Genomic DNA, 21112 nt, shown 5'->3' with positions numbered 1-21112 from the left:
TTCTCCGCCTTCCCATTTGTCCTCACCATTATTTCACTGCCTTCCCATTATACCAAATTCCCAGCTCTCCTCCTTACTGGCACCACTATTTCACCACCTTCTCATCTGTCGTCCCCACTACCATCACCATTTCACCACCTTCCCAGCTGTCCTCTCCATTTCACCACCTTCCCAGTTATCCTCTCCATTTCACCACCTTCCCAGTTATCCTCTCCATTTCACCACCATCCCAGCTATCCTCTCCATTTCACCACCTTCCCAGCTATCCTCTCCATTTCACCACCTTCCCAGCTATCCTCTCCATTTCACCACCTTCCCAGCTATCCTCTCCATTTCACCACCTTCCCAGCTACCCTCTCCATTTCACCACCTTCCCAGCTATCCTCTCCATTTCACCACCTTCCCAGCTATCCTCTCCATTTCACCACCTTCCCAGCTGTTCTCTCCATTTCACCACCTTCCCAGCTATCCTCTCCATTTCACCACCTTCCCAGCTATCCTCTCCATTTCACCACCTTCCCAGCTATCCTCTCCATTTCACCACCATCCCAGCTATCCTCTCCATTTCACCACCTTCCCAGCTGTCCTCTCCATTTAACCACCTTCCCAGCTATCCTCTCCATTTAACCACCTTCCCAGCTATCCTCTCCATTTCACCACCTTCCCAGCTATCCTCTCCATTTCACCACCTTCCCAGCTATCCTCTCCATTTCACCACCTTCCCAGCTGTCCTCTCCATTTCACCACCATCCCAGCTATCCTCTCCATTTCACCACCTTCCCAGCTATCCTCTCCATTTCATCACCTTCCTCACTGTCTTCCTTCCTGGTACCACTATTTCACCACCTTACAAGCTGTCCACCTTACTGACACCTATTTCACCACCTTCCCATTTGACATCCCCACTGACACCATCATTTCACCACCTTCCCAGCTATCCTTTCCATTTCACCACCTTCCCAGCTATCCTCTCCATTTCACCACCTTCCCTGCTATTCTCTCCATTTCACCACCTTCCCAGCTGTCCTCCGTACTGGCACCACTATTTCACCTCCTTCCCAGCTGTCCTCCTTACTGACACCTATTACACTACCTTCCCAGGTCCTCCCTACCATTTCACCACCTTCCCAGCTATCCTCTCCATTTCACCACCTTCCCAGCTATCCTCTCCATTTCACCACCTTCCCAGCTGTCCTCCATACTGGCACCACTATTTCACCACCCTCCCAGCTTAGGATTTAAATTTTAGATTTAAAATTCTTTAATTTTAGATGATATAATTCAACATTAAAAAGAAAATCCGTCCTCACTATCGGATGAAGACTGGGGGGCGGCCCAGGAGTCTCACACCTCGGTATCACCGGCAGCCAATAATAAACCGATTCAGTTATTCATCATCCCTCAATGCTATATCACTCCAGTCAGACTGTTCCATATGCATAGATTGCCGAACTCTAGATGTCACAGATGTCATGTGGACAGGGCAGATTTCATCCACCTAATATGGACTTGCCATTACATAGCCGTATTCTGGAGAGAAGTAGTTTCTCTGCTGTCTGATATCCTGAATAAACCAGCCCCTACCTCGCCGGCCCTATGCCTATTGGGAATCACCCAGGAGGATGACTGGTCCCATTATGAAGCTATTTTCTTGAAGGAAGCTCTGTTTTTGGCCAGTAAGGCCATTGCCATAGGCAGGATGGCTGATCGCTCTCCTACTGTCTCTCAGTGGAAGAAACTAGTTAATCTGACTTTACCTTATGAGAATATAGTTTACAAACACAGCGGCTGCCCGGATAAGTTCCGAAGAGTGTGGGGCTCTTGGTGCTCTACCCCAGATACCCTTTTTAATGTTCGCAGTCTGAGAGAGTCTCTTGTCCCTTTTCAGTGAGTGCAATACTCGTTGGAGGTTATATTATTATAATTTTGCATACCACAGTTGGGCACCCTTCCTGCACTCCTCTGTGCACCGTCGACAGGAGGGAGTCCTTATTCTCCAGAAATAGGGTGGTGGGTTACCTTGTTGCCTAACCATTGTTACCACCTTTTCTTTAACACCATTTCTCTCTTGACACCTCTCGACCAGGTTGGTTACTGTTGTATGTATGGATTGGGGAGGGGTTTACTGGATCGCTGTTTTTGTACAGATGTTATCACACATGACAAATGATTGTGTAAAGATATACGTTGTTATATCTGATGTACCTCAGATAATGATCCTTGTTTTGTGATGTTGCACCTTTTCATTTCTGTGCCAATAAAGCGATTTAAAAAAAAAAAAGAAAATCCGTACACTCTCCCCTTATGTGCCCCCTCACATAGTACTAATGTTTGTAACAAATGTGGATGGAAAGAATACATGCAAAACACTAGGATTCTTTAGATCTGTTATGTATTTCAGATTTTTTTTTAATTCATTAGCATAATTTTGTACTTGCAATTTCCATTTTAGTCCCTATATTGAGTCCAAACTAAACTTACTTATTTTGAGAATGCATTAAATATAAAATTTGGGGACCATTCTCAAGAGTTCAAAACCTTCAGAACCATTTAAGATGTAAATGATTCCAATTTCAGGGTATGGATTATGTGTTTGCTGTGAAATTGAACACTTGATCCAGGGTCAGTGGATACCAAAAGCTACCTACACACGAACATTACCAAAACTGTGATTTTCTTCCGTTTTTTTTTTTTTTTTTTTTTTTTTTACGGCTAATGTGCCTTAGTCTGTCAACTATAGTCCATGACTAGGACCACCTCTACTTTTTAATGGTTAAATCCACAGCCCCAGGCACTGATTCTATGTACGGTACAGTAAAGGCAATGCGGCTACTGTGAAAATGGTGTATGGACACATCTGTGTTGCTATTGATATCCTCAGATTGGCATTACTCATGTTCTTATAGACGCATACACAGATAGGAGAGCCATTGTCAGGTCCTCCTCACTTCCTACCATTGTGAGCTGTATTCTCAGGGCTTGTCATTTCGGGGGATTAGTGATATTGCCACGTAATCTATGCGTTCAGCTGCCCTAGTCATTGTTGCTATGGTGACACAGAACAGATGCCGAGCGCTTTCCTAATAAGCATCCATTTCAAGCGCGTTTTACAGGAAAAACAAATAAAACAAACAAAAAACACAATATGGATATTATACCTGGTCATTATGTAATGATTTATTTAAGGATTTCCACTACATTTTATTAGGGAAGTCATGGAATTCGTAAACCCAGCCAAGACTTGAGGAAAAGGTACATCTCCTGTTTATAGCATCTTGACTATAATAACTGTGGTGTTTATATGAAGGCAACAATTCATTTACTCTACTATGCAAATGAGCACATTTCATGACTTAAAGGTGCAGTACTCCTTGTCTGATTGAGGGGCTTATGTGCCCTGAAAGCTTCCAACAAATATCATTTTTCTGGTTAGCCAATAAAGTAGTTGTAACACAAAAGTGTTTAACATCATAAAAGATTTTTCCGTAGCATGTAAACAAGTTATCCCCTCTCACTTATCCATGCTGAGCTCTGAAGGTTTGGAACCTCCACCGATCACGAGAACAGTGTCCCGTTTTCACTGATGGTTGCTCATGGGGCGTAACTACAGCAGTAGCAGCCATAGCAGCCGCTATGGGGCCCACAGTGTCGAAGGGCCCCGTCATCCGACCTGACACTAAAGAATGAAGAATGTGCACCATTATATACATATTATGCTGCACATTGTGGTATATATATATATTGTTTATGTGTGTGTATATGCTGTATGTGTATATGGTGTATGGTGTGTATATATACAGTACGTTATGTGTGTACATAAGCTTTTATGTCTGTATATGGCACTGTATGTGTGTATATATGATGTGTATATGCCCTATATGTGTGTAACAGTGTATAAATGTGTATGTATGAGTGATGAACTGTATGTTTATGTATATAGGAATGTAATATATGTATATTTTTAAGCCGGCAGGGGGTCCCCTTGAGAAGTCTGCTATTGCACCCTGCCTCTCCTAGTTACGCCACAGGTCCTGCTTCATTCAATATTATGAGAGTGACGGAAATTTTGGAGCACCTCGCTCAGCTATCTGTCGTAATCTTATTCACTGTCGGAGAGTGCCACAGATGGCTGAATGCTATGCTCGTCCATTTTCTGGGTTCCATTCATACTACTGATTTGAGCACAAAATGCATGTTCCCTAGCCTCTCCACCCAGTGAGGACCGGACGCTCATTCTCCGGATTTCAGAGATTCCTGATCCCAGCAGTTGGATTCTCTCCGATCAGCTGGTTATCGCTCATCCTTTGGATTGGAGATAACATTACTAGGGACTTAGTTTTGGACTATGTAGACCTATGACACATTAGGACCCTTAGATGGTTTATTTTCAAAAATAGCCCTGATAAACCAAGTTATTGTTAACCCCTTCACGACTGCAATATGGCTGTGTGCAATTGACAATATGAAGGTGAATTTGCTTCTCCTCGATGACAAACTTACTGGGAAGATGGGTGTGGGGAGGGAAGTATGGAGGTGCAGAGGGAGGGGGCAGCTGGTTGGGTAACGAAGAAGGTGGGGTAGAGGGAAGATTTGCAGGGTGTCTAGTCCTGATCTGGTGCACCCCAATAAGTTTGTCAAGCTGGTGGATGAGGGGCAGCACAGGGGTAGCAATGCTGCAGCAAGTCGTGGCCTCTAGTAACCAGGGGAATGTCTGCTCCAGTAAGAAGGGTAATGGGAGCACAGGCAAGGTCAGACAGGTGCTGGTAGTGGGAAATTCGATTATTAGGGGAACGTACAAGGCAATCTGTCACAAAAACTATTCATAACAAACAGTGTGGTGTTTACCTGGTGCTCTGGTTCTCCTTGGGAATGATACAGCTGTTTTTGGCTAGAAGGTTGGAAGAGTATTTAACCTTTTCCTTACCGGGCTCTTTTCCATCTTTGCATTTCCATTTTTAACTTCCCTCCTTCCACAATCCATATCTTTTTTTTTTTTTTTTAAGGTCAAAATAACCCCTCCCCTTTATTTATTGGGTCTATAGGATCATAGAGATTTTTTAGAGATTTTATTATTTGTTAAAATTTTAATACTTAACAAATGAAAATCTTGTGTACAAGAAAAGAAAATTGTTAGTTTAGTCATATTGTACTTTAGTGTACAGGTGTCACTTTTTGCAGGATGAGCAGACATTTTCATTGATACCATTTTTTGGACTGTGCTGAAATTGGAAAACCCCTTTAAACTTCAAGCTTCACAGGCAATTGTAAATGAGAGAACATGAGTTACATAATCCATTGTAAATGACCATTATTAATTATTTAGTTAGTGGTGTGCCCCGGACTGCTGCCTGTCTGCGGCAGACTATTCGTTTAGCTTCTGTACATATGCAGTTACTTGCAATTGTAATTAATCATGCAATTATGAGTACATCATTGAAAAACTGATTGCAACTGGCAAGGAAACGTTCACACACGAGGCTTCCTCCAGAAAGGCTTTGTTTGATTTCAAAAGGAAGAAGACTTTACTTCTGCCAGTGCAGATTCCATCTGTGTATATGATATCTGCCCCTCTGGGCACAGCGCAGTATTTCTCCGTGTCATATACTGTACATTGCTCTATGTATACTTGATGCTCTACCAACCAACTACAGAAGTAAAAATAAATGTTGTGCAGGTGCCACCAGATTAATCCATCAGATCTCCAAGTGAGGGGTGATGGTAATATCTTCCAAATATGGCTGGCAGATTTTGCCTAGCGGGAAAATCAAATTTTAAGTTCAGGGATGATTCTTGATTTCAAAATACTTTATTTTTTGCTTTGCTAAATAAAGTATAAATAAATAGTTTGCTAATTTTTGCAAAATAGTGATATGCTGTACATTGATGATCATTGGTTCATATTTACTTTTCCTGCAACAGTGATATGCTGTACATTGATGATCACCAGTTTATGTGTACTTTTCCTGCAGCAGTGATATGCTGTATATTGATGGTTACCGGTTTATGTTTACTTTTTCTGCAACAGTGATATGCTGTACATTGATGATCACCAGTTTATGTGTACCTTACCTGCAGCAGTAATATGTTGTACATTGATGATCACCAGTGTGTGTACTTTTCCTGCAGCAGTGATATGCTGTACATTGATGATAACTGGTTTATGTTTACTTTTCCTGCAGCAGTGATATGCTGTACATTGATGGTCACCGGTTTACGTTTACTTTTCCTGCAACAGTGATATGCTATACATTGATGGTCACCGGTTTATGTGTACTTTTCCTGCAGCAGTGATATGCTGTACAGTGATGATCACCAGTGTGTGTACTTTTCCTGCAGCAGTGATATGCTGTACATTGATGATCACCAGTTTATGTGTACTTTTCCTGCAGCCGTGATATGCTGTACATTGATGATCACCAGTTTATGTGTACTTTTCCTGCAGCAGTGATATGCTCTATATTGATGGTTACCGGTTTATGTTTACTTTTTCTGCAACAGTGATATGCTGTACATTGATGATCACTGGTTCATGTTTACTTTTCCTGCAGCAGTGATATGCTGTACATTGATGGTCACCGGTTTACGTTTACTTTTCCTGCAACAGTGATATGCTGTACATTGATGATTACCAGTGTGTGTACTTTTCCTGCAGCAGTAATATGTTGTACAGTGATGATCACCAGTGTGTGTACTTTTCCTGCAGCAGTGATATGCTGTACATTGATTATCACTGGTTCATGTTTACTTTTCCTGCAGCAGTGATATGCTGTACATTGATGGTCACCGGTTTACGTTTACTTTTCCTGCAACAGTGATATGCTGTACATTGATGATCACCAGTTTATGTGTACTTTTCCTGCAGCAGTGATATGCTGTATATTGATGGTTACCGGTTTATGTTTACTTTTCCTGCAGCAGTGATATGCTATACATTGAAGATCACTGGTTCATGTTTCTTTTCCTGCAGCAGGGATATGCTGTACATTGATGATCACCAGTTTATGTGTACTTTTCCTGCAGCAGTAATATGTTGTACATTGATGATCACCAGTGTGTGTACTTTTCCTGCAGCAGTAATATGTTGTACAGTGATGATCACCAGTGTGTGTACTTTTCCTGCAGCAGTGATATGCTGTACATTGATTATCACTGGTTCATGTTTACTTTTCCTGCAGCAGTGATATGCTGTACATTGATGGTCACCGGTTTACGTTTACTTTTCCTGCAACAGTGATATGCTGTACATTGATGATCACCAGTGTGTGTACTTTTCCTGCAGCAGTGATATGCTGTACATTGATGATCACCAGTTTATGTGTACTTTTCCTGCAGCAGTGATATGCTGTATATTGATGGTTACCGGTTTATGTTTACTTTTCCTGCAGAAGTGATATGCTGTACATTGATTATCACTGTTTCATGTTTACTTTTCCTGCAGCAGGGATATGCTGTACATTGATGATCACCGGCTTATATGAACATTAAATATTTATAATATGTATAGAAATTTTCATATGCATGTAAAGAATTAAAGACCAGCAGTGACAACTGAAGCTGAACTGAAAATATGTTTACATTGACCTTTACTATATGTATTGGCTATGCGGCTGTTTTTTTTAACAGCCACCAACATCATCATGGCTATCAATTCTTGTTTGTATTTCGATTAAATCCTATTGTCTATAGACAAGTTGTATAAAGCTTTTCTATCAAGGAAGCTGAGATACAGTAGCTCTGTTCTATGTAAGGCTGATGCCTATATAATGGCAGCTTAGATAAAGCAGCTCTTTTCTTTGTAAGGCTGATACCTATAAAATAGCAGTTTAGATACAGCAACTCTCTTCTATGTAGGGCTCACCCCTCCAGCTGAACTTATTGGTGTACCCTAAAATGTAAAGAATTAAGCATATCAGGATCCAGCTACTGTTGACTGTTGCCATATGCTGCCAAGAAGCTCCATGCACATAAATGGTTGGTGGATTGTAGAGAACTTACCCAGACAATGGACAAAGGGGTCCAGTTTCTGCAGCTCAGCTCTTATTCAAGTGAATACATATCATATGATCTACGTCTGAATCTGTTGATCTAGAAAAACCCATTGAATATAGAGCTGCCTGGGACTGCAAGAGGCCTTGAGTCCTGTTTGGCAAACTCTACCCTGGGGTGATGGCAAGGGTGCCCATATAGAGGACTCTGAGTGCCACCTCTGGGTGCCACCTCATAGGTTCGCCACCACTGACCTAGAAGTATAAAGTATCTTGTGTTAATTGTTTATTTTAGGACCAGTAATATTTCCATATCTGCATGTTGTGTACACCACTATGACACTGGTGTATACATCTACAAACAGTGTTGCTATTGCCAGATAAAGAACCATGGGGGAATAGACATTATTCAATACATAAGCAGGTAAATAATGAGGATGTTTATTTTCCATTGAGCTGGAATTTGGTAAATGTGAATACACATTTGTGCCTAAAATGTGTCCCTATTTGGCTGAGAAACAGACATTCAATTGCAGTGACACAGTATGGCAATCTGTCAGCAGAGATGAAAATCAATGCAAACAAAGCATGCTTCTGCTCCATAGTCTCCACCGATAGATATGACATTCTATATTCAGCCGTTGAGTAATTGGGTAATTGTGGTGATATTTGTAGCTTTGATCTGTCATCCCCGCTATCAGCTTGATTAGAGTTGTTGATTTCCCTCTATACTTGTAACTCGTCAGATGGTGTTATTACATGCTTCATTCTTCTTGGCAGGCTACACTCACTTTTTTGGAGCTGCTTATTAAAAAAAAAACCCAAAGCAATGCATGTCATGCTGAGCAGCTTTTAGTGTAGTAATATAGGAAAGCTATATATATGTATGTATATATATATATGTTTGTATATATAGATATATAATATATATATGGCACCAGAATTAAAACTTACACGTGGCAGGCAGTCCCGGTAAAATCCAATGTATTTGCTGCACTGAATAGACTAATTGTCATTTGCCTACTAAACACAATTAGACAGGTGCTTCAATAGCCGGTAAGCAGTTGATGATTACACATGGGTTGGCAAAGAATAGTGGAGTTACAACAGCCACTAAAAATGGGGCTCGTCATTCATAAAAAAAATATATAATAATCATATTTGCTAACTCGATGCTGATGCTCTAGGGTAAAGGTATGGAAGGGTCTATATAGGGCAAAGATCCCACAATCACAGAAGCAATCTTGGGGCTTTACCCCAATGTGGGACAGTGGAAGACGAGACACAAGAGTGCAAACCCAAGTGCAGGCAGTCTTGTAGGTGTGAAACCATTATAGGTGATATTAGGGACTCTCACCTTTTGTCCCAAAGATGTGGGCATTGATTATAGCTGGCAGCCGGGGGCCCTCCTTTGTAGTACTCTTTGTGTGGACGCAGAGGAGATGAATGAACACGCTGAAACCCCAAATTGAGAGATGGAATTATCCGTCACATGGGATGTGAAACGCAGTGACCACCAAAGTGAGTGGATTAACTGGGGCACTATATTAAAATATAGGCAACTATATCAAGAATATCCATAAGCTCAATTTCACTCTTATTAGTTAAAGCGTAATTGAACCATTTTTTTTTTAATTTTAGAAATGCATAGTGCAGGTGATAATAGTAACCTTTGTAATATACTTTGAGAAATGTAGCAGATTCTCGGTGCCTTGTTTTTGCTCTTTCTCCAGCAGTGAGCAGTGCATCTGAAACAATCAGTCCACTTCATACAGAAGGAAAAAGAACGACACAGGAAAATATTTCTTTCACAAAGTATATTACAAAATTGATTATTATCATCTGCACTACTCATTTATGCATTTATGTTGAACGTTAAGTACTGTGTACAATAACCTGATTCATTTTACCACTACAGAGATGAAGAAGAGCTCAGGAGATCACTCTCAGAACTGGCAGACCCAAACCCCAAATCCATAAAACGGATCAATAGTTGTGGAAAACCATTCCTTGACTTCTCTCAGGATCCTAATATCACAACATACAAGTATGGGGTATTGGTGCGGAAAATCCATGCGGATCCTGATTGCAAAAAAAGTAAGTAAGAGTGAAATATGGATGGTCAATATGTTTGGTTCCTTATCTTTATGACTTTTATTTTCAGATTGACATTTACCGTACATCCCAAATTATAGAGTATTCTAAAAAGACATCTAGCGCACAATGTACAGCCAGTCTCACACATGGGGATCTATGATGAGTTATGGTCAGTAGACCTTTGGTCTGTTATATGGGTTCAAAAATGTGCTCTCTGAAACCGGACTATTATGTCTGGATGCAGACTTGGCTTTGATTGCAAGATAAAAGGCTTATTTTTGGATGCTTTCAGATGTTGGAAATAAATCGAAATACAGGCAGTCCCCCGGGTTACGTACAAGATAGGTTCCATCTTTTTACAAATTCTTAAGTTGAATTTGTATGTAAGTCGGAACTGTATATTTTATCATTGTAGATCCAGACAAAAAAATTTTTTTGCCCCAGTGACAATTGGAGTTTCAAAATTTTTTGCTGTAATGGGATCAAGAATTATTGATAAAGCTTCATTACAGACACTTCACAGCTGATCATTGCAGTCTGGGACTATAGTAACATCCAGAGAGCTTCACCAGAGGTCACAGTGGGCGGAGGGGCCCGTCTTTAACTAGGGGTCGTCTAAAAAATGGGTGTTCTTAAGTAGCGGACCGCCTGTATATCAGCTTTCTACTCTCCTTATCAGATTTAGTCAGTTGTATTATAAAAAAAAGCAAATAGTTTGAGCATTTACACGTGTGGGCTTTTTTTTTTTTTAATAAAAATTATTTTAAACAATTATTTCTTGCAGCACCAAGAGGAAAAAGGGGCTGGAAAACATTCCATGGAATACTGAAGGGTATGATCCTTTATCTGCAGAAGGTATGTTTTACTGATGAAACCAATATGACCTGTATGGTCATTATCATGTTTTACTATAATTTACTTTTGTGCCATATACTTTACAATGGATTATGCAGCTTCTAGATACAAAATAAATAGTTTCCCTGTGAAGAATATATTCAATTATATATACATTCCTGGATATTGAAATTGCAACACCAAGAAGAATAAGATCTGCAAATGATGACATTTCCAAGCACCGAGCTTTTAAGCCGAGGGGTCAGAATCCATGAGCTGAGGGACCTTGGCTCATCACGCCTGCAGATTGCTATGCACCTAGCTGGACATGTCAGCACAGTGCAGTGTTGTGTGTCCAAGTAGTTCGGAGAACAATAATTCGGAGTGACAGAAAGAAGTGTATGTCAAAACTTTTCACAGACAGATCATAAGACTGGTTCCCCGGCACATGGTGATTTATTCTTTGAATGGGACTCGACATCACATACCATGAACATACCGAACATGGTGTACACATTAAATGGCACTTGTACAACGTTGGGGTACATTGATGTCATGCCAACAATCCTCATAAGCTCTCAGATGAAATGAAACTGGAGATTGCCCTTGAGAGCATGTGGGCAACGCCACTAAGAGACCTTCACAAGGAAACAACACCAAAGTGGCATAGTGTATTGTTACCGGCCCCCTTTTAGTCTTCATTTCAGCTGCAATATCACTTCATCATTGTATGGTTATTTATATTACTTAAAGGGGATTTAATTAAATTCATGAATATACATTTCTTCATTTGCTTGTTTTTAAAAAATGTACCGACATGTAGATAATTTCCCATAAAGGTAATTAGAAACAAGTCATCTTTGGATACGACCACTACTGTGCTCTTGTAGCAGTGGCCAGGTACTATCTATTGAGGTACTGTCAGAGTGCCTGGTTTCATCATTCATTACAAGAGGACAGGTGTGGGATATGTAGTAACTCCTGGAAATTTCATATGCAAAAACTATTTGTTTCTTTGTGCAACCATTCCAGCAGTGGTGGTCGTATCCCAGGACAACAATCTTGTTTAGGGGTAATTATTTTTACAGAGATAATTTTTTTTCATTACATCCAATTGAAGAAATGTGTATATATATATATGGTGAATTAAATTGAATGTCAATGGCCAGAAGGGAATACCCCATTAAATAATTATTTATGTAGAGATTTCTCTTGGCAGCTCTCCTTTCTCTTGGCAGCTCTTCTTGACCTTTGCGTTGTTTGTATGCATATATTCTGTGCATAGGGCTCATACTAAACATTAAATTAAGAACTTTTAGAGAACCTTTACACTAATTTAATTGTCCATGCAACAAAAAGCTCCATGTTTTGTTTTTTTGCAACTGTAAGAGAGAATTTTTTATTTTACCCAGTAATATTTACAGAATGCATTCAGGGGCTGGACAGATGACTTTATGGTGTTATCTTTAGCCAACAAGTGGAAAGCAGGAAACAATATCAGCCCAGCATGATTCAGTAGTATTTGCCCCTGTTAATTTCTTTCTAATATCATAAATGAATGGAGCAGTTGATAATAGTAAACTTTCAAATATACTTTAAGTAAAGCAACTTCTCTTTTTCCGCTTCTTACTCCTTTTACATCTGTCCACTTCAGACAGATAGGAAGACTAAAGATGAACTCTTTCCGCTCTTAGGACATATAACCCTTGGTGATTCAAATCCCTGGGGAGATTACACTATCCAGGGACTGTCTGTAAAGAGTCGTCATTTAGGGACTTTATCAGCTTCTCCTTATTTCTCAGCTGTCAGTGGATACAGGACAGAAAACTGATTTATACAAACTTTTTAGTGGAAAAAAAGGAAACTGGGACATATCTCCTTAATAAAGTATATTACAAAGTTTACTATTATCATCTGTACTATCGTTTTATAAAATTTGGTCCAAAGTTTAGTTACGCTTTAATTAACCAAAGTGGCTTCATCTTACTAATTAAGAGAATTCCTGAACATATATACTTTCTGCTACACCAAAGGTAGGAATCTCAACTCCTCTTCTTGTGCTCTGTGTTTTCTACCTGTCTCAGAACAGCATTTTGATAAAATTGGCAACATGTTTTTTATTCTCTCTATCAAAGTGACCTTTACATTAATTTAAAGGTAAAACATTGACTCAGCGCGTCATTTCTGGGAATAATCTGACATTGCATCTCTTTGCATTGGGCCCCTGACACTTGGCTTCAGTAATGTTCTTGCTGTCTGCATTTTAGGAGGAGTATAAACCAGGAAAGCCAATTTCTGAAGAGGACTTGAAAAATGCAATCAGCATACATCATTCTCTAGCTACCAGAGCATCCGACTATAACAAAAGGCCAAATGTCTTTTACCTACGAACAGCGGACTGGAGAGTATTCCTCTTTCAAGCTCAGTGAGTCTTAATGTCTATTGCAATAAATATCTATTGGTGCCTGGTTTGGGTCGGTCATTCATAAATTCAGAAACCGTTCAGTAGACTTTATTTTAAAGTTTATCTGTGAAATATTGGTGTTGCTTTTGGTAAAGTCAAATAAAGTAACCACCTTGAGATTGTGATACCTACCTGTGACACAAACAAGTAGACCACATTAGAAGTGGAACACAATGTGGTCTGCCTGATTGTGTGCACAAAATGTCCTGTAGGTGGCCATTATGTTGGAGAGACGGGACAAAAACTTAAAGCCCGGATCAGGTCTCATCGCCACACAATAAAAGGGGAGCAGAAACATTTACCTGTGGCCAAACACTTCTGCAGTCCTGGCCATAATACCATGGATATGAAGGTCCTAATATTAACCCCTTAAGGACGCAGCCTGTTTGCAGGTTAAGGCTCGCAACTTTTTTTTGAAATTTGACCAGTGTCTCTTCCTGTGGTAATAACTTTTGAACACTGTTACTTATCAAAGCGATTCTGAGATTGTTTTTTCCCCACATGTTGTACTTCATTTTAGTGGTAAATTTTGGCTGATAAGTTTTGCGTTTATTTACAAAAAAAAAGAAAAAAATGATGAATTTTTAGAAAAATTTGCCATTTTCGAAATTCAAAATCACCGCGTTTTCAGGCAGATAGATTTACCACCTAAATAACTTGCAGAATAACATTTCCCATTTGTCTACTTTACATTTTCATAATTTTTGAAATGTTTGGATAATTTATTTTGACGTCACGCGGCCTACAAATCGAATAGCGATTTTCCGTATTTTCGGAATTGACTATTTTGGGGATAAATACTTTTTGAAATCAAATTTTACATATTTAGCAACAAAACCCCCCTATATAACCAACCCATTTTCAAATCTGCACCCCTCAAACTATCAGAAACAGCATTTACAAAGATTGTTAACCCCTTGAAATCTTCATAGTAATTGAATCAAAATGGAGGTGAAATTTAGAATGGTCAAATTTTGTCGGTTATACGTTCATTTAGCCCTAAAATTTACACATTTCCAGATAAAATAAAGATAAAAAGAGAAAACTCACCATACAATTTGTTCTACAATTTCTCCTGAGTGCAGCGACCCCCCCACATGTGGCCGTTACTTGTGTTATGGGTGCACAGCGAGGCGCAGAAGGGAAGGAGCACCCTGCAGCTGCCAGGATTTTAGTTTTCTGGTTGCCCCCTTTTGAAGGCTCTAAAATTTTCGCTTTTCCGTTATTTGGGCCATGTGACGGCATTTTTTTTGCGGGATGAGATGCTTTTTCCAGTGTTACCATTTTGGGGTTGGTATCACCTATTGTTGAAAATTTTGGAACTTTTTTTGAGGTCATGAGTAGAAAAGCATCAATTCTGTACTGGATTTTTTACTTTTTTTTTTTTCGTGTTCACCGTATAGCCTAATAATCCTGTTATCTTTATTCTATGGGTCGATACGATTACGGGGATACCAGACATGAATATTTTTTCTTATGTTTTACTAAATTTGCCAAATAAAACCCTAATGTGGGGGAAAATCTATCATTTTTGCATTGCTGTCTTCCAAGTGGTATAACATTGTTACGTTTTTGGCTACAGAGCTGGTTGATGGCTTGTTTTTTGCGGGACATGTTGTTCTTTGCAACAATATCATTCTGGAGTACATATGTTTTGTTGATCACTTTTTATTGCATTTTTAGTGGGATATAATAGGTAAAAATCATATTTTTTGGCGGGTTTTTGACGTTTTTTTTTACGGCGTTCATCATATGGGTTCAATAGTTTTATTCTATGGATTGTTACGGACGCGGTGATACTATATATGTGGGGTTTGTGTTATGATTTAGACTTTTTTGAGCGTTATATGTCTCTTTATATGTTTTGGGGCTTATGGGCATTTTTAGTGATTTATAAAGTAATTTTTTATTGAAAAACATTTTTTTTTTACATTTTTTTACATGATCCACCATGGGATATGAACAAGCAATCATCTGATTGCTTGTTCTTGATAATACTCTGCAATACTAATGTATTGCAGGGTATTATCAGTGTCAGCCTATGCAGATGCATAGGCTGACACTTTGCCTTTAAGATGACGTCACAGACGCCATCTTAAAGGTAAACCCTCCAGGCTTCTCTGGGGTCCCGATCGGACCCCAGAGGAGCCAAAACAGCGATCGGCCCCCCCGAAAACGGTGCGGGGGGGGCCGATCGTGGGGTAAAGACCCCCAGAAGGCATGTTAAATGCCGCGGCATTTAACGGGTTAAACACCCGCGATCGGAGCCCACTCCGATTGCGGGTGTTAGCCGGGGATGTCAGCGGTAGATTACCGTTGAAATCCCGCGGCTAACGATGCCGGTTCGGCTGCTATGCAGCGCTGAACCGGCATCTGCTCTGCGCAGTAGCTGTACTGCGCTGAGCGCTAATCGCGGGACTCAGCGCAGTACAGCTACGGCGCAGAGCGCTAAGGGGTTAAAAGGCAAATTCCGGTCACAAAATGAGAGATGAATTTGGGAATACTAATTTATTACCCTCTTTGACACCCTCCACACAGGACTCAATTGATCAAAGGGATGTCCCCCTACAACATCTAACAAATGTTCTCCTGACATAATGGGGTCATCAGAGACTTCGGAGGCAACAAAACATTGACATTGCCCAAGTCATCTAAATAAGTTGCTGTTGTTTCAACTTTGTTATTGTCTTTTCGTTTACATTCTCTGTTCACTTCTCTGTTCATTGTGTATAAAATCTCTGTCACTTAAGTAAGCCTGTTATACCATGCCTGATGAAGGGACCTAAGTTGTCCGGAAAGCTTGCTTGTTACATCTTATATTTCAATTAGCCATTAAAAGGTATCACAATCTCAAGAAGGGACTTTATTTGATCTACCAAAAAGCAATAGGACTTTCTTGCTTATATGGTACAAAACTTTTTTTTTTTCTTGAAACATTGGTAAAATACAGTCAAAAAGCATACAATTATTAAGTTAGGTGAAAGTTGACTTCCTTCTCAAAAACAAGTACTGTATATACTCGAGTATAAGCCGGCCCAAGTATAAGCCGAGGCCCCTAATTTCACCACCAAAACCTGGTAAAACCTATATTGTTTACCTCGAGTATAAGCCGAGTTTGGGTTTTCAGCACATTTTTTTGTGCTGAAAAACTAGGCTTATACTCGAGTATATATGGTACTTTGTAGGATTTTACAATATGGGGGTGACAATAATAGTTAATAAAACAGATTGGGAGTCTTTGGATTAGCAGGACTTTTCGCAGGGCTGTATATAGAAATGCATTAATATATTGTGTAACTTTTTAAAAATAAATAATACATTTATTCATTTTGAAAATGTGCTTACTGGAGCACCTGGGATGTGCCTGACCCTACTGGTTCAATGTGTTCATACTTTTTTGTTGTTCATGCTTTTCACGACTTCATAGCTTAGCTCTGGCAAGCTCCCCTATGCATAGTGATATGGGCAGACAAGGCATGACATAGACAAAGTAAGGTAGTTGGCGGGGCATAACTACAGTGGAAGACGCCATAGCAGCTGTTATGGGGCCCGCAGTGTCAGGGGGCCCCGGCATCCAATGTGACACACTACAACCCTGCCTATCGTAGTTACACCCCTGGTAGATGGGTATGAGAGGTTGGCAAAGATTGGACAGTATGTCAGTGCAAATGGAAAATGAAAAAGATTTTACCAAAATTTTCTATTATATCTGAACACTGAAAAGTTATAGCCATTTAACACACTAGTCATGTATAATACTTATAAGCCTTGGGGGCTAAAGCCAGAGGCACACAACCATGGTTAGCCTGTGAATCACTGGCCATGCGTTGGTCGGATTTCACGGACTAAACGTCTTTGCAAGAAAGCAGCACCGAACTGTAATCAACAGCAAGGAAGCAGCGACTTCTGCCATCCTATATCTCAGCACTGTGGTTAGTCTCCCAGTATATGGTCCAAACTTCACGGGCCACCCTTGGTTGTGTGCTTGTAGCCTTTGCCTGGTAGCTCCAGTGTCGCTACCTGTGATAGCTGCATTGTGGTGGTCTATGCCAGGTAGTCACTTGGTTCTTTTTTATCGGCTTTTACCAAAATGTGAACTAAGAATCCTGTGTTTTATCAATTTGTCCTGGTAGAAATAGATCATTCTATAATATATATATAGATATGCAGTTTTTTTTGTTTTTTTCCCTAATGTTGGTGCCATTATACAAAATAACCTGGAAGAATGAAGTAACCGCCCAGGTGATATTTTATAGTTGTTAATGGCATTTGTATGATTTTTTTTTACAATGACCTTTCTTTTATCCATCTCCAGGAATACTGAACAGATGCATTCATGGATCACTCGCATTAATGTGGTGGCAGCAATGTTTTCTGCTCCTCCGTTCCCAGCTGCAATCGGTTCACATAAAAAATTTAGTCGGCCGCTCCTTCCAAGTGCCATCACCCGCCTATCCCAGGTATCTGCTGGACTTTGTCCTTTTGGGGTACATTAAAATTCTTTAGAATTTTCAATATATTATTATATTTTAATAATCTTTTATGTATTTTCTATGTTTTGGTCATCTGTGTATTTTTTCCTACATTTTTAATAGAAGAAAAATATAAAAACGATCATATAAAATGCTACGATAAAAGAGGTGAGGTTTTTGTGGGGTTATTGCCTCAATTTCTACTCTCTATGGAAAATTGTGCAGATAAAATCTACAAGCTAATTTTTTGTTGTTGCCGCAGACGTTACATAAGATGCAGAATGGGGTATGGGATTTGGATAAATAATGCACTGTGTCCTTCTCAGATGGCTAAATCATTGCTGACCACTGGGTTGCCTCAGGTATATGCAGTTGCATAGAGCTCATCCCCTACCAGTACTCAAGGTCCAGGCACCTTTGTATCAGAACCAATAGAAAGACCGCTATATAAGTCGCAGCTTCATTTTGTAGAACAGTGTTATTTAGATAAATCCTAAAAATGACTTATGAGAATATATTTTCATAAACTGCCATTAGAAAGCATTGTCTCTATCCCTTTATGGTCCCTCTACATGTCTGTAAACTTAAGTAATCAGGTTCTAAAGCTGTATGCAAATGACCTTAGGGAGGTCCAATGAGTCATTATCATATTCAGGTGTCCAGCTTATCCATGAGTGGGAGGCACAGCCACACCCCCAGTGCTTGACTGACTGACCGACTTGCCTGTACAATGATGTGATACCCCTGGTGCTGGCTGCCTCTCTATACTTCCTGGTGCTGGTGCCCTCTGCAGCCTGGGTGTGTATGAGATATTCCTATACACATGACTGACAGCCTGTGTATAATGTGACACCTCTGATGCCGTAGCCCCCTGCAGCCTGTGTGTGTATGAGATTCTTCTATACACATGACTGACAGCCTGTATAATGATGTGACCCTGCTGGTGCTGGCTCCTCTATGTGCTTCCTGATGCTCCTGCCCCCTGCAGCCTGTGTGTGTATCAGATCCTCCTATACACATGACTGACAGCCTGTATAATTATGTGACACTTCTGGTGCTGGCTTCTCTACGTGCTTCCTGGTGCTGGTGCCCCCTGCAGCCTGTTTGTGCATGAGACACTCCTATACTGACAGCCTGTATAGTACATATACATTCATGCTGTAGTGGAAATTTGCAAATCAATTATTGTCACAATAAACTGGAAAAAAACACCAAAAATTTAAAAAAGAACATTAACACAAAATAGGGAAAAATACCATAAATATGCATTCTACAGTCTATGCATTCTATTATAAAATATACAGTTTTGACTTGCATACAAACTCGACTTAAGAACAAACCTACGGACCCCATCTTGTATGTAACCCGGGGACTGCCTGTATACGGTAAATAAAGAAAGAATAAATGTTAATTCATAAGTGTGACTGGAATTTTTGAATCACTACTCGCTGCTGGCAGGGAGTCAGGTAATGTGAAATAAACTTAAATAAACTACTGAAATTATTCAGAATGAAGACAAAGACAGCGGATATCAGCATAGCTAAGGCTAGTGGAACCTGTCTCCAGCTAAAAATGACATTCCTGATGACAGGTTCGCTTTAAGTCAGTTATTACCTACTATCTGGTTTGTAATATTATCACTAAAGCCAATACATTCCTTTTTACATGTAACTGTACTGCAAAAATGTTCTTTATTATACAACGATGTAAATCTTATGTACAGGAGGACCAGGTGAAAACACATGAATCAAAATTCAAGAGTATGTCATCAAGCTTAATAGAACATCGCACATCTCCACCAGATAAGAAGGTCAAAGGTAAAGAGGTGGATGAGTTTAAGCAGAAAGAAGACTATCTAGAATTTGAGGTAAGTCCCCTAAATTCTTCTAATGAAAGAGAACCTTTTTCTGTCTTTCTCACTACTCCTGGTCTCCCTGCTGGTTTACTTTCTTACTTTCTACCACTGACTTTCTAATTTACCCTTTCATGGTACCGGGACAAGAGCACAAACCAAGACACACCAGTCTCTTAGAAGATGCAGAATCTCTCCCTTTTTATTAACACGCAGGCGCATATATAAAACACAGAGAAATCAGCATAGGGGGCGTGACAAGGAGATAAGGTGCTTAGATGCTATTGGCCATAATGAATTTACCAGGACATTCTCCGAAAAGGTTAATAAATTGCGTTTTCTCCGAGGCAGAATGTTTATACTAATTTTGTGTATACATTGTTGTGTATAAGTCACAACATGGCCTTCAAGCAGAGAAGAGCAAGAACACAGTCATTTCTAAACACTTTCACACTGGATGTCTGCTTGATCTCCAAAATGGCTTCTGTTTGGTTCATCAAAATGGCCGCTGTAGAGGAATATATCACTAACACAGTTCTATGACAGTATATGATTAATACTAATGTACTGCTGTGTACTTTTCCAGAAAATTGATCCTCATCTTTATTCTAATTAGGAAGGAATAAACTAAGATACTGTAAGAAGATACCATAGTGTCGTATATCAGTATAAAAAATGATCAATATAATCAATCAACATGAAATAAATCCCAATAGATCTTTGTAAAGCGAGGCTTATGCTCCTCCTTATCTTTTTGGATAAGAAAATGTATAAAAACCTTTCAAGATGTTTGTCAAGTAGATGCCGGTGATGAGTTCATTACCAGCATTAATTATCACAGAGAAATGTTAAAATACTCGGGAGATTAATAAATTAAACTTAAATCGCACATCCTGATGCATGACAAGCTCTGGAAACATGAACTCATTTACATTTTTATAAAAAACCCTCTATTACCTCACTGATACTTGCATGTTTGGTTCTCGAGGGATCTCTTCTTTACATACATGCCGAACGTCTTATCAAACCCAATTATTGTATTCAGCTGATTTGTAGACTTTAGGATTGATGAACCTTTAACCGTATTCAAAGCTGTACCTGCATGACAACATAGGTACAAAATAGATAGGGCATGTCTTTGGGGAGGGGTGAGGAGCGCTCCTTCTGCCCTCTTATCCACCCAATGAGCACATTGTGGTGTGCATGAGGCCAAACAGTGGCTGCAGGCAGGCCTGCCAATATACATTTTGGGGGCCCCCTTTACACCCCACACATTGCTTTTTCAACTTATACAAAGTATCACTACACAATCTGTCTAAATTTAAGACCCTATCTCTGACCCTATATAGAGATTGTGACTTTCCCAGTGGTATCAAAAAGTTACTGCATAGAAACTAAAATGTTTTAC

At 39.7% G+C, this 21112-nt stretch overlaps 1 protein-coding gene across 3 annotated transcripts in view; it reads left to right on the top strand.

The window, feature by feature from the left end:
• PSD (pleckstrin and Sec7 domain containing) overlaps window positions 1-21112 on the top strand; it is a 252804-nt gene that overhangs the window by 219077 nt on the left and 12615 nt on the right. For all 3 annotated transcript variants that reach the window (XM_072130908.1, XM_072130906.1, XM_072130907.1), the window contains 5 exons: window positions 9904-10082; window positions 10867-10937; window positions 13184-13341; window positions 17696-17840; window positions 19576-19719. In XM_072130908.1, coding sequence (XP_071987009.1) covers window positions 9904-10082; window positions 10867-10937; window positions 13184-13341; window positions 17696-17840; window positions 19576-19719 — 697 coding nt within the window. The remainder of the gene's footprint in view (window positions 1-9903; window positions 10083-10866; window positions 10938-13183; window positions 13342-17695; window positions 17841-19575; window positions 19720-21112) is intronic.

This window comes from Engystomops pustulosus, chromosome 11, assembly GCF_040894005.1.
Source record: "Engystomops pustulosus chromosome 11, aEngPut4.maternal, whole genome shotgun sequence".
NCBI lineage: Eukaryota > Metazoa > Chordata > Amphibia > Anura > Leptodactylidae > Engystomops > Engystomops pustulosus.
This window is presented reverse-complemented; position numbering and strand designations above follow the sequence as displayed.